At 35.6% G+C, this 14,587-nt stretch overlaps 1 protein-coding gene across 12 annotated transcripts in view; it reads left to right on the top strand.

Annotated features, from left to right (window-relative positions):
* The window catches only part of ADK (adenosine kinase), a 549,097-nt gene that overhangs the window by 171,985 nt on the left and 362,525 nt on the right, over window positions 1-14,587 (top strand). For all 12 annotated transcript variants that reach the window (XM_086381947.1, XM_086381942.1, XM_086381948.1 and 9 more), the window contains one exon: window positions 6,332-6,410. In XM_086381947.1, coding sequence (XP_086238073.1) covers window positions 6,332-6,410 — 79 coding nt within the window. The remainder of the gene's footprint in view (window positions 1-6,331; window positions 6,411-14,587) is intronic.

Below are 14,587 nucleotides of genomic sequence, written 5' to 3'. Positions count from 1 at the left end.
TCTACCTTTCACACTATCAGTAAATAGATTTTAATAATTCCTAGTTGCCTACTGACTAGTACTGAAGCTTATTAGTCTGGCAGAGAGAGTTCGCTTCTGTCAGTTTTTACTACTTTGATTTTTACCTACATTTTAGTCTGTGTATAACTTATTTCCCTGAATATGTTAGAGTTTTGTTTTATCCTTAGCCCTGAATATTTTTTCTCCCATATCTGTCAAATTCCACTTCAGATGTTACTCTTCCCCTGCCTCTTTCATTCAGAACCACTCACTTCTCTGCTCTGTGTTTTGATTTGTATATAGTTCTATTTGTATTGTTGTATGGAAAAACTGCTATTTTCTTCCATTATAAGATGAAGTAGATTTTTAAATGTTTTTATTACGAACAGTTTCTATGCTTATTACACAATAAAAAAAAAGTATATAAGGTCTGTAATTGCTTCTACTTTGGAGTAAACCACTCTTAACACCTTGGTTGTAATCTTCTAGGTCCTTTTTAGTACACATATATATTGGGTAATTTTGCTTGCAGGATACACATACATATTGTAATTTTCTTGGGTTATATTGTACATATATTTTGGTTACTTAATATTTCTCAATTGAAATATATGGAAAGTGTCAGTAGTATAAGTCTACTTTGAAGAAGTAGACTGAATGTTGAAGAATGTTCAACTATTTAGTAGAATCAGTGCAAGGAGATCCAATCAGTCCATCCTAAAGGAGATCAGTCCTGGGTGTTCATTGGAAGGACTGATGCTGAAGCTGAAACTCCAATACTTTGGCTACCTCATGTGAAGAGTTGACTCATTGGAAAAGACCCTGATGCTGGGAGGGATTGGGGGCAGGAGGAGAAGGGGACCACAGAAGATGAGATGGTTGGATGGCATCACTGACTCGATGGACATGAGTTTGGGTGAACTCCGGGAGTTGGTGGTGGACAGGGAGGCCTGGCATGCTGTGATTCATGGGGTCGCAAAGAGTCGGACATGACTGAGTGACTGAACTGAATTGAACTGAGAATCAGTGCGTACACACAGTAAAAAATCAAAATGAAAAATTAAACATTTTGAAATGGACGTACCTTGTCTATCAGAATTCATCAGGATTTATCAGACCAAAATTTGAAATACTGCATACTGTAGCATGTAGGTATTTGTTGAAAAGAAATTGAAAAAAAATAGGAGCTAATGGTAGTACCCATGTTATAAACTTGTATTGAGCATTTAAAAAAATACTTCACTCTATTATACAGAGTGAAGTAAGCCAGAAGGAAAAACATAAATACAGTATACTAACGCATATATATGGAATTTAGAAAGATGGTAACAATAACTCTGTATACGAGACAGCAAAAGAGACACTGATGTATAGAACAGTCTTATGGACTCTGTGGGAGAGGGAGAGGGTGGGAAGATTTGGGAGAATGGCATTGAAACATGTAAAATATAAAAAAAAAATAAAATAAAAAAATAAAAAAATGATTTGGGTAAAATTTTAAAACAGTTGATTCTGTATATTTATGTAGTAAATATTATTTATGTAGTAAATATTTTTTTTTGTACTAATTTTATGTACTAATATTTATGTAGTAAATATTACATAAATGTTAGCTATGGAAACTAACCCTAGAACCTCAGAGGGTTCTAAGATCCTGTATGTTCAATAAATAAAACATGTTTCTTTGTTTCAGATATCTCAGTGCTTTTAATATGCTGATATACAATATGAATCTTCAAGATGAGAATAGAATACACAATTTCCTATGCTTATTTGGTCTTGTAATCCTTTTTCTCTAGAGCATCTTGAAAAGCTGGTATTCTTTTTAAACCATAATAGTCTAGAAGGTAGCCGCTAGCCTTGAGGCTATAGATGTTCAAGTGTAAGTTAATAAAGTTAAATGAAATTTAAATTTTTATTTGAAATAAAACATCAGTCACACTGCCTACCTTCCAAGCATGCAGTAGCTAGCTAGTGGCTGCCAGACTGGATGCACAGATACAGAACTTTTCACTATGAACAGAAAGTTCCTTTGGATGGTGCTGGGGGAATTGATAACAAAAACAAAGTAAACAGTACAGATTGTTGTTGGTCTACTGTGGTTTTAGTGTCTGTACTAAGTCTACCCCCCAGTTATTACCAAAATATTATATCTGATTCTTTGTTGTTGGAAGGAAGAAACTAATGATGGAGTAGGTAAGACATAACTTAAGGAAAGATTCTTGAGAGAGTGAGAAAGGATGGTGTTGCTGTAGCAACAACAAACTGGGGTGGCCTTCAACAGAAATTTATTCTCTTAAAGTTCTTGGGAAGCAGAAGTCTGAAATCAAGGTGTTAGCATAGTTGTACTCCTTCTGAAGTGGAGAATGTTTGTCTCTTCCAACTTTTCATGGATGCTGGCATTCCTTGGCTCTTGGCCACATTTGTCCAATCTCTGTCTCCATCCTCACCTCTGTCTTCTCTTTTGTCCATTGTAAGAAGAACTGGCATTGGGGTCTGAGACTTAGCTGAGTAATTCAAGAGGGAGGATTTTACCTCCTCAAGATCCCCAAATCTTTACTTCCTGCAAGACCCCCCACTTTTTTTTTTTTCCCAAATAAGGTTACATTCACAGGTTCTGATATTTAGATAACTTGGCTTTTGAAAGTGGAATGACCTCAGACAGATAGAGCAATTAATCACTTAATGTTTATTTTGTCCACTGATTCTTCCTTTCTCTTCCAATCTCCAGTATCATTCTTAGCTGATATATAGTTTAGAAAGTAATTCGAAGAGAACATTTCCTAGACTACCACAACTCCCACGTATCTGCATCTGGGACTATGTACTTTTTCTTCTGTCCTGTAAGTATTCAGTTCAGTTCAGTTCAGTTCAGTCACTCAGTCGTGTCTGACTCTTTGCGACCCCATGAATTGCAGCACTCCAGGCCTCCCTGTCCGTCACCAACTCCTGGAGTTTACTCAAACTCATGTCCATCGAGTCGGTGATGCCATCCAGCCATCTCATCCTCTGTCGTCCCTTCTCTTCCTGCCCCCAGTCCCTCCCAGCATCAGGGTCTTTTCCAGTGAGTCAACTCTTCACATGAGGTGGCCAAAGTATTGGAGTTTCAGCTTTAGCATCAGTCCTTCCAATAGATTAGTATTATTCCATTCAGTTCAGTTGCTCAGTCACGTCCGACTCTTTGCAACCCTGTGGACTACAGCACGCCAGGCTTCCCTGTCCATTACCGACTCCCGGAGCTTGCTCAAACTTATGTCCATTGAGTTGGTGATGCCATCCAACCATCTCATCCTTTGACTTCCCCTTCTCCTCCTGCCTTCAATCTTACCCAGCATCAGGGTCTTTTCCAGTGAGTTGGTTCTTTGCATCAGGTGGCTGACTATTGGAGCTTAACCTCTAGCTTCCAGTGAATATTCAGGGTTGATTTCCTTTAGGATTGATTGGTTTGATCTCCTTGCAGTCCAAGGGACCCTCAAGAGTCTTCTCCAACACCACAGTTCAAAAGCATTAATTCTTTGGTGCTCAGCCTTCTTTATGGTTCAACTCTCACATCCATACATGACTACTGAAAAAACCATAACTTTGACTAGATTGAATTTTGTCTTTAAAGTAATGTCTCTGCTTTTTAATATGCTGTCTAGGTTGGTCATAGCTTTTCTTCCCAGGAGTAAGCATCTTTTAATTTCATGGCTGCAGTCACCATCTGCTGTGCTTTTGTGGCCCCCCAAAATAAAGTCTCTCACTATTTGCATTGTCTCTCTGTCTATTTGCCATGAAGTGATGGGACCCAATGCCATGATCCTTGTTTTCTGAATGTTGAGTTTTAAGCAGGCCTTTTCACTCTCCTGTTTCACTTTCATCAAGAGGTTCTTTAGTTTCTCTTCCCTTTCTACCATAAGGGTGGTGTCATCTGCATATCTGAGGTTATTGATATTTCTCTCTGCAGTCTTGATTTCAGCTTGTGCTTCATCCAGCCGGCATTTCACATGATGAAGTCTCCATATAAGTTATATAATCAAGGTGACACTATACAGCCTTGATGTACTCCTTTCCCTATTTGGAACCACTCTGTTCCATGTCCAGTTCTAACTGTTGCTTCTTGGCCTCCATACAGATTTCTCAGGAGGCAGGTCAAAAAGATAAGGTAAGGTGAAGTCACTCAGTCGTGTCTGACTCTTTGCGACCCCACGGACTGTAGCCTACCAGGCTCTTCCATCCATAGAATTTTCCAGGCAAGAGTACTGGAGTGGGTTGCCAGTTCCTTCTCCAGAGGATCTTCCCGACCCAGGGATTGAACGCAGGTCTCCCTCATTGTAGGCAGACACTTTACCATCTGAGCCACCAGGGAAGTCAGGAGACAGGTCAAGTGGTCTGGTATTCCCACATCTAAGAATTTTCCACAGTTTGTTGTCATCCATAGAGTCAAAGACTTTAGTGTAGTCAGTGAAGCAGAAGTAGATATTTTTCTGGAATTCTCTTGCAGTTTCTATGATCCAGTGGATGTTGGCAATTGATAATCTGGTTTCTCTGCCTTTTCTACATCCATCTTGAACATCTGGAAATTCCCAGTTCACATACTGCTGAAGCCTCGCTTGGAGAATTTTCAGCATTACTTTGCTGGGGTGTGAGATGAGTGCACTTGTACAGTTGTTTGGATATTCTTTGGCGTTGCCTTTCTTTGGGATTGGAATGAAAACTGACTTTTTCCAGTCCTGAGGCCACTGCTGAGTTTTCCAAATTTTCTGGCATTTTGACTGCAGCACTTTAACACCATCATCTTTTAGGATTTGAAATAGCTTAGCTGGAATTCTGTCACCTCCACTAGCTTTGTTTGTAATGATGCTTCCTAAGGCCCACTTGACTTGGCACTCCAGGATGTCTGGCTCTAGATCAGTGAGCACACTATTGTGCTTATCTGGGTCTTTAAGATTGTTTTTTGTAAGTTCTTCTTAGAGGTATACAGGTACTGTTGTGAAAACTTTCTAGTGTGTGCTCCTCACGTCTGGCTCCTGTGACCACCAGCCTCCTCTCTCCATGGAATTTCCCAGGCTAGAATACTGGAGTGAGTTGCCATTTCTTATAGGTAAGAAATCCCTTCCTCACCCAGGGATCGAACATGCATCTCCTGTGTCTCCTGCATTGTCAGGTGGATTCTTTACCACCGAGCCACCTTGTCCACAGTTTGGGCTTTGCCAGTTGTGTTTATTGACATCTCAGGGTTTTATAGATGGGATTTGAAGGCAATTGGAAGTATAGAAGTGGGTATAGTAACTCTGTTTTCCCTATTCCTAATGTAACCATCTCTCTATTTATCCCTTTTTGCATTTTGAAGTTGTGTGAAAGGTTTCATTTGAGTAAAAAACCTCCTTCTGAGCTTAAAATTTTAAAGTTGTGAAAATAGCACTAGGACCGGTATCTTTCCTGAATACTGTATTCATATCCCAGTCTCTCTTCTTTGATCTTCTGTAACCCTTGCTATCTGTATTGCATACATTTTGTTTGTGGATAACTTGGTATTTTTAAATTTTCTCTTTTTTCATGCATATTCATCCTTGTCCCTCCAAAACATATAAATCCTTTAAAATAAAGTTTATGCCTATGCCCTTTGGTTATCTCCCACAGCATCCAACATGTTAGAAATGTGTAGTAGGGAATATTGACTTGTCATCTAGATTATTAAACACCATGTAATTTGAGACATTTTAATCAGTTTACTTAGCCCTTTGAGTGTAATACTAGGGATTTACAGGCATCACCTTGTATGAAAAGTACTATGTGTAGTTAGTATATATATCTTCCTTTATCAGATGCCAAAGTAATGAAGTATGAAAGCTTTAGATCATCTCTCTCTCCCTCTCTATTTGGCAGATACAGAAACTGTCACCAAGCAATTTTCCTAAGAATCATGCAACTCCATGTAGTTTTGTAATTCTTTAAGTTTTAAAACAGTAGCCTTTATGATATTTAAAATTTTTGAACTTATTAGGGCATACATTTGTAAGAATTTTAGAGTTCATTTAAAGTAGGAAAATATTCATTGCTTATAAATATTTAATAACTTACAAATTCTTATTTTTACCTTGTTTTTAATGTCTAATTATGGTCACCCTATGTATTTTAAAGTCTCATAATTGTACACTTGTGGAAAACAATTAGTTAAGTATGGAAATTTAGGAAAGTTGTTTTCATATAGCATTTTAATTCATTTATTCAACATAATTATGTAATTCAAAAATTTCACTAAATGTAATTTAATGAGCTTCTAATCAGAAAAATTTGCATTGTGACAACTGACAAATGCTAACTTTTTTCTACTGTGATTTCCTTCTAGGTTTGATGAACTTGTAAAAAAATTCAAAGTTGAATATCATGCTGGTGGCTCTACCCAGAATTCAATTAAAGTGGCCCAGGTTAGTTGATTATTTTAAAGGTGGTAAAAGAAATTGGCTTAAAATGATTTGATACTTTTGGTCATTGTTCATAAGTATTTTAATCTATATGTTTGCTATAGAATATTTTTGTTGGTTTTAAATGTTTATTGTTTGTATATATTTCTTAATTACTTGTGGAATCCTTTGGTTATATTTTATCATGTTTCATGTTATTGATTTGTAGAAGGTCTGCATATTTTATAAATAGTATTCCTTTTTTGGAATTGGAAGTATTTTTTATTTGTCATTTATACTTTAATGACTTTTCACATCTTTTACTCTGCCAAAGTTCTTAGTTTTTTTTAATATAATTAAACTTGATGGCTTTCTTATAGTTCTTAGAATGGATGTTCTTATGGATACTATAAGTTTTCTTGTAGTATATATAAATACATATATATCTATATATTTGTGTATATTTATGTATAAGTTTATGCATCTGTGTCTGTATCTATATACATCTTCCAGTGGGTAACTGGACAAACTTATTTTGACATGTACTCTTTCAAGTTACCAGTGTAACCTAATTTTAAGTGGTAATGTTAGTGTTCTATTTAAAGTTCCAATTATGAAGAACAGGAAGAGCTTTATAAATCTCTGTTCTTACCTCTGCGATTTGTAAACTAGCTCAGAATCCCTCTAACTGCAGTCACAAGTGTTAACTCTCATGGATTCAGGTCATTTTGATTTTTTTTTTAATTGATTAATGCTTTCCCTTGCAATTTTAATTATGGGCTGAAGAAGTGGAGAATTGTCAAAGATTGAACTTTTATTAAATTTAGATATTTACTGTAGTTATCCTGCATACTGTCAAAGCTCAAATTTAATCATTTGATCATTTAAAGTGTTAAAATATTTTAGGTTGTAAAATACTGTGTTCAGTGGCCTGAGGAGATGAGATCTTTTGTGTTTATCAGTGGATTTTGTTTGTTTGTTTGTTTAACATTCCAGTAGTCATTTTGTGATTTCAGGTTAACAGAAAAAAGACAGTTTACTTTTTGTACTTAGGTGTTTTTATTAGTCTTCTCAGGCTGCCACATCAACTGTATCTTAATCTTAGATTTCCAAGCCTCCAGAAAAAGTTTTCTATTGTTCAGGCCATCTGGTCTATGATATTTTGTTACATCAGGCAGAGCACACTGAGACAGGTTATATACCCAAAAGAATTAAAAGCAGGGTATTGACATATATGTACATGTGTGTTCATGACAGAATTATTCACAATAGCTAAAAAGTGGAAGCAACCCACATGTCCTTTAGTGAATGAATGAATGGCTAAACAGAATGTGGTGCATGCATACAGTGGTATATTTTTCAGTCTTAAAAAGTAAGGAAATTCTGACACATACTATAATATGAATGAATCTTGAGTGTATACAGTATGTGAAATAACTTAGTCACAGGAGTATTAATATTGATGATTCCACCTATATAAGGTACCCAAATTAGTCAAATGCATAGAGATGGTAAGTAGAACGTAGTTTCTAGGGGTTATAGGAAGAGGAAATGAAGAGTTATTGCTTACTGGGCATAGAGTTTCAGTTTTACAAGATGAAGAGTTTAGAGGTGAATAGTGTGGTTGTACAACAGTGTGAATATATCTAATGCCATTGCACTGTATGCTTAAAAATTATTTAAAAAGATAAATTTTGTGTATGTCTGTTTTACCGTTTTTAAAAATAAATTGAAAAATAGATTCTAGAAATGCTTCTGTAGGGTGTAGTATCAACTTTATTCAAGTTTTATATTTCCTTTGCTTATTTAACAATCACTGAGGCAACAAGAACGTAGGCTTGCTCTTGTGGCTATGGGAATCCATTAAACTGGGTTTGAGTTCAAACTTTGTTGCTTTACTGGCTGTGAAACCATGAGCAACTTTTATGAGCCTTTCATCTGTAAATGTGGAGTTTAATGCATATCTCAAATGAAAGTCATAAGGATTAATGAGATAATGAACATGTTAAAAAGTTATACTGCTTTTTAAGGGAAAGTTTGGAAACCACCAGAGTTGCAGGGCTTCTCCCCCTCCCCCCATTTTACTTAGTTAACAGACTAAACTTACGCATCCATGGACAGAACAACCAGATTTGTGGCTCTCATCCACTTAAAAATACTGTTTCAATCTAGTCTTCAGTTAAACATGTTATTTGGCTTTTTATTTCCCCTAATATTTTGAGAGTGCTTTTCCTTTCCTTCTGATTGATGATTCAGCTACATAATTGCCCAATTATAATTTATCTTTGGGGTAGCCAGAGAGGTTTGAAAAATGTTCCTATAGAAGTACTTTTCTTTAGAAGGAGAATTCTTCAGATTTTCCATGGCAGTCATTAATGGAAATAATTGATTGCTTTATATGTAAAGTAAATATTTATTGGCATCTGCTATGTGCTAATCATTGTGCTTGGTAGTAGCTGGTATAAGCTGTGTCTTCTAAAGTTTAAGTAAAATTTGATACAGTATTTAGAACCTTAACGTGAACGGTTTTGATAAAGCCTTGCTTGAATCTAATGTGATGAATGAATGAGGTTGAACTGTAAGCTGTTTAAAAAGTCTAGCTAGAGATGTCCCATCAGGACAGGTTTCAGACTTTGTTTTCTGTTAGTGCATTTGATTCGTTGGTTTTGGGCTTTCGTCTTCTTTTCTTATCCATTTGTGTTCTCCTTCACTTCAGAGAACAACTGGATTGCTCTTCCATTTTCTCTATTATTCTAGGTGACTGAGAAACAAATACTGGGCAACAAATACCAGTTTAGTGTAACTATGCTAACTGAATGTCTTCCAGGTCCTGTGAACTGTAGATCTAAAATAGGGCCGAGCTCTATGATAGGAATTCAGTCCTCATCAAAGTACTCATAAACCATTGAATTCTATATAGATTTTGTTAGTACATACCATGTGTAATATGTGTTTCCTGTGTGATCTTTTGTAATGGGTATTTTGAAAATAATTCAGTTCTTCTGTAAAGATAGGAAAAATAAAGATAGATGAAATTCATAGATAGTAAACTGATAGCTTTTAAGATTGAGGTAAAACAGGTTTTTTTTTTTTTCCCTTGCCCGTGCCGTGCACCATTTGGGATCTTAGTTTCCAACCAGGGATCAAACCCTTGTCTCCTGCAGTGGAAGCACAGTGTCTTAACCACTGGACTGCCAAATATAAGTAGTAAACAAGTAGCTTGAGAAACAGGCAATATTGATATGATTTGTTAAATATAAATAGCAACTAAGTTTGTAACCTGTAAGACTGCCGAAGAGGTAATAAAATGCTATGCTATAACAAACAGTGTTACTTACAGCTAGAAAGGGATGGAAAAACCATATTATGATCATATAATACTAGGCTGACAGTTACACCTGCCCTTGAAAGATCACTCATTAGTGAAACTTACTATGTCCTTATTTCTGGCCTCACAGGTATATAACTTCGGAAAGGGAAATAAAGCCATGACTACTCAGGTTATTTCCTAAGATTTAGTTTCCTTGTTTTATAATATCTGCCAAGGACTCCCATCTCTAGGCCCCGTTGCTCAAACTGTGGCCCTGTTCTCCTACCTATACCATTATCATCCGTCAGATGAGGTTAAAGGCAGATAATGTGTGAACATTCAGGTGGTGTGGTCCTTACCCTTGTTTGCACGTGAGCATTAACCTACTCCAACACTTTCCCTTGCTTCTTAGTGTGTATTTTAGATGGATGCATCTATGATTTCAACATCTTAATTTGGTCAGGAGGCCCTTTCTGTTCTGTGTCCTGTGGTATAGCTTGCTTATAAAGTACTTGAAGTCTACCAGGGCTTTAAGGTAATTTCACCACACAACACCAGGTTTAGGTCGATTTCTCCTTATTCAGTAGTTTAACAACAACAGCTTGCATGGTAGCTATATTAAAGATATGCTGAAACATTGAAAGGCAAAGTTACTTGGAATAATCATCACAGCTATTAAAGAAGAACTGAAAGTCCTATGGAGAGTAAAGGTTAACATTTGACGATGTAGAACTCATTCTGTCAGATCTTATCAGCAATCACACTTTGATATAAGTGATGTGACAAATCATGTCAACAGGAAAATGTTTCCATTAGCTCTTAGATAATTTAATTTGTTAAAACATGTTTTGAAGATTTTAATCAAACTGCAGGCAGCATAAAACAAATTAAGATATCATAATATTGTTGATATCATGCCCAAATATACTTTTTAGACTTTTCTTATCTGCATATTTGACAGACAGTGCAAATTTAAATTTTAACAGATTCTGTTCATTGTAAACTTACTAATGAAAATAAAAAGATTTTATCTTCTAAATATCCTACACATGTTGTATACAAAAAAGTGATGTGATTTGCTTACCTATGAGATTGGTACTTTCATAGAGGACGTTTGGTCACTTTTCAGTTTTTTAAGTGTACCGATGCACTTAATGTGATTTTTGACTTTAAAAAAATGGAAGAGGATTGCCTCCTTGAACATGTGCCTAAAAGATGGCTATAATTATTGCTGGACCTAGAAAATATGTCCTGCAGTATAATATTTTAAAGATGTGATACAAGAAGAATGTCCTTGTCTGATGTACATTGAAGAGAATGCAGAGAAAGATTACAGTAAAACAAAAATTTATATGCCATTTCTCCACAAGTGTTTGATGATACTTGAAGAGGCCATAAAGAGGCTAAGAAAAACTCATACAACAAACAAATGACTCATTGTTGTGTGATAGGACTGCTTTTTATCTCAAGAGGGATAGAAGGTCACTTTGAAAGGGCAGCTAGCTTAAATAGGACTTTCTCAATGACTTTACTAAAACTGTGACTTACTTGGAATCCAGCTTGACAGCCCAAACTGCAATGACCATTGTGTTTTGAAGTGTTTTGAAATAATGTTCATCTTAGGCATGGATAGTATATGTAATGAATCTATCGATGCAAAGGATATGATTGAATAAACATTTGGAATGCTAAAACAAGCATTTAGATTCAAGGTAGATAAATATTTTGCAGAGCTAGAAATGGATTCTTATACATCTCAATGTCTGTTATTGCTAATAAGTAAAATCTAAAGTATTACATGTTCAGATGCTTTTGTTCAAAGAATATTTAGTTTCATGTCATCATGTTGGATGGACATCACGAATGTGGCCTTGATAACAGTAGAGCTGTAAGTCAGAGTGAAATTTACATTTAACTGTACCCAGTTTTATCACACATTAAAGGAGATGTTCTAATGGTTTTTGAATCAGTTCAGAGAAGTATTATTGGAAACAGAAATTTGAAATATTCTTTTGTTTTATGGGACAAAATGGAACAGGTTATTGTAATTTTTTTCTAAATTTTGTTAATATCTGTTCAATTCAAGTATACTTAACTCTTCTTTTTAAAAATCTTACATTTATGTACATTAAGAATATACAGTATGGCCTATTAAAATTTAAATATCTAATAAAGAGTTAAGAAAAGTATACAATTTCAATTAAATACTATGGTGGTTTGCTCTGGCTGCCATAATAACATCATGGATTGGGCAGCTTAAAAAAAGAATTTAACTTTCTCACAGATCAGGGAAGCTTAGAAGTTTAAGGTCAAGGTGTTGGCTCCTTGGTTTCTTTTGGGTCCTTTCTTCTCTTGCTGCCTTTTCACATATTTGCCCCTCTGTGCATACCCCTTGTGTCTCTGTGTGTTTCTATTAATTCTTACAAAAAGACACTAGTCAGATTAGATTCAGTTCAGTTCAGTTGCTCAGTCGTGTCCAACTCTTTGCGACCCCATGATCCGCAGCACGCCAGGCCTCCCTGTCCATCACCAACTCCCGGAGTCTACCCAAACCCATGTCCATCAAGTCGGTGATGCCATCCAACCATCTCATCCTCTGTTGTCCCCTTCTCCTCCTGCCCTCAGTCTTTCCCAGCATCAGGGTCTTTTCCAATGAGTCAACTCTTCGCATCAGGTGGCCAGAGTATTGGAGTTTCAGCTTCAACATCAGTCCTTCCAATGAACACCCAGCACTGATCTCCTTTAGGATGGACTGGTTCGATCTCCTTGCAGATTAGGGCCTATAATAAATGTCTCATTTTAACTTAATGACATCTTTAAAGCCCTAACCTCCAAGTACAGTTGCATTTTGAAATCTTGGAGGTTAGGGCTTCAACATATGAATTTTGGAAAGACAGTTCAGGACAAGTCCTCATTTGTTATGTATCTTTTTTGGTAGTGTACCATTTTGATTCCCATCTTCTTTCCTTTTCTATATTTGTTTTAGTTATTTCCTTGGTGGTTACTTTGGGGAATTAGAGTTTCATTCTAAACTTATAACAACCTAGTTTAAATAGTATCAACTTAGTTTCAATAGTATGAACACTTTGCCCCTTTATATCTCTATCCTCCATCTTTACATTATTGTCACTGATTATATCTTTATACATTGTGTGCTCGTTAACATAGATTTATAGTCACTATTTAATTCACTTACCTTTTAAATCCTATAGGAGGAGTTGCAGACCAAAAGTATAGTAATACTGGTTTTTATATTTGCCTGTGTAATTACCTTCATCATTTTTTTTTATTTCTTGATATGTTTTTTTAAGTTATTGTTGTATGTTATTTCCATAACATCTTACAGAAGAACATGAGCAAACTTTTTGGACAACCCAATACTACCTGATGTGCTTTTACTTCAGTGTGAATGACTCCTTTCAGCATTTCTTATAGGGCAGGTCTACTATCAGCAGCTTCTTTCCACTTTGGTTTTTAATCTGTGAATGTCTTAATTTATCCTTTATTCTTATTTATTTAGTTATTAGTTGCACCATGTGGCTTGAGGGACCTTAGTTCCCTGATCAGGGATTGAAACTGGGCCACAACAGTGAAAGCCTGGAATCGTAACCAGCAGGCCCCCAGGGAGCGCACTGTGCTTTACGCTTAAAGGATAGTTTAGCTCTGTGTAGAATTCTTGGTTGACAGTTCATTACTTGAAATATGTCGTATCATTGCCTTCTAGTCTCCATGGTTTCTGATGAGAAATCAGCTTTTACAATTATTGAGGACCCTTTATTCTTGACAAATTGCCTCTCTCTGCTTTTAAGATTCTTTGTCTTTTGATAGTTTAGTCAAATCTTGGTACGGATCTCTTTCATTGTTGAGCTTCTTTGATGTATAGGTGCATGTATTTCATCAATTTAGGATGTTTTTGACCATTATGTCTTCAGTTATTTTCTTCTGCTCTTTCCTCTTTTCTGTGATTCCTATAATACATAATATCTTGGTATTCTTGATGGTTGTTTTTTTCCCCTAATACTTCTTAGAGTTTGGAGCTGCCTGTCTCATCAATTGCTCCCTAATTATTGTTTTGCCATTATATACATACGTATATATATACATATGTATATATATATACATACATATATATGTGTATATATATGTATATAACAAATATACATATATATAAAATACATATATTTACATATATAAAAGTCTGATATATTTGTTCCTGGGCTGGAATTCTAAAAAGTTGGTCACTGTTAAGGCCAATGGTCTATTGATTTCTGTTCTTATACTGGAGCTATTGGTTTTTGTAAACTATTGTTTCTTTGCAATCTTTATTGTATACCAGTGTTGTATACTTGCTCAACCTTTAGATCCTCAAGACAGCCTATGAGACAGAAAAAAACATGTGGTTTCTGTTTTAATGATAAGATTCTAATTAAATAACATAGATAAAATGTCATAGTGGTTAACAAAGCAGGTCAGCACTAGAACTCAGATGTTCTAACTGGAAACATCTGATTGCTCTCCTTACTGGAGATTTTTCTCTCCTCCTTAGTGAACTTTAGTTTTGACTTGTTCGTATGCTGCACTTCACATGTTGTCTACTTCTTACAGTCTGCTTCAATTTGGGAAGAGTTGGAGGTTGTCAGAGAATCAAGTAGCCATCATTTTAAATACAGCTCTGAGTAAACCAGCTCTTTCTTTCATGCTTCTTAGGGACAGCAGTTTTTCTTGTTTGGATATCTTTTTGCTTCTTGACAGTTTATATTTTTTCGGACTTACTGAATTTTTCAGAAGTCTGATGACCAGATACATGTGGTATTCCTGTATGGTTTTTAAGTTATATAAATCCACTGTTTTTAAGCTTCCTGTACATTTTTTAAAGATTGTTTATTTTTTA

The sequence above is a fragment of the Bos grunniens genome, chromosome 28 (assembly GCF_055505025.1).
Source record: "Bos grunniens cultivar Pamir isolate PY7600 chromosome 28, Bosgru_T2T1.0, whole genome shotgun sequence".
In the NCBI taxonomy this organism is placed as follows: domain Eukaryota; kingdom Metazoa; phylum Chordata; class Mammalia; order Artiodactyla; family Bovidae; genus Bos; species Bos grunniens.
Note: the sequence above shows the minus strand (reverse complement) of the source record. Positions and strands in the feature narration are given on the sequence as shown.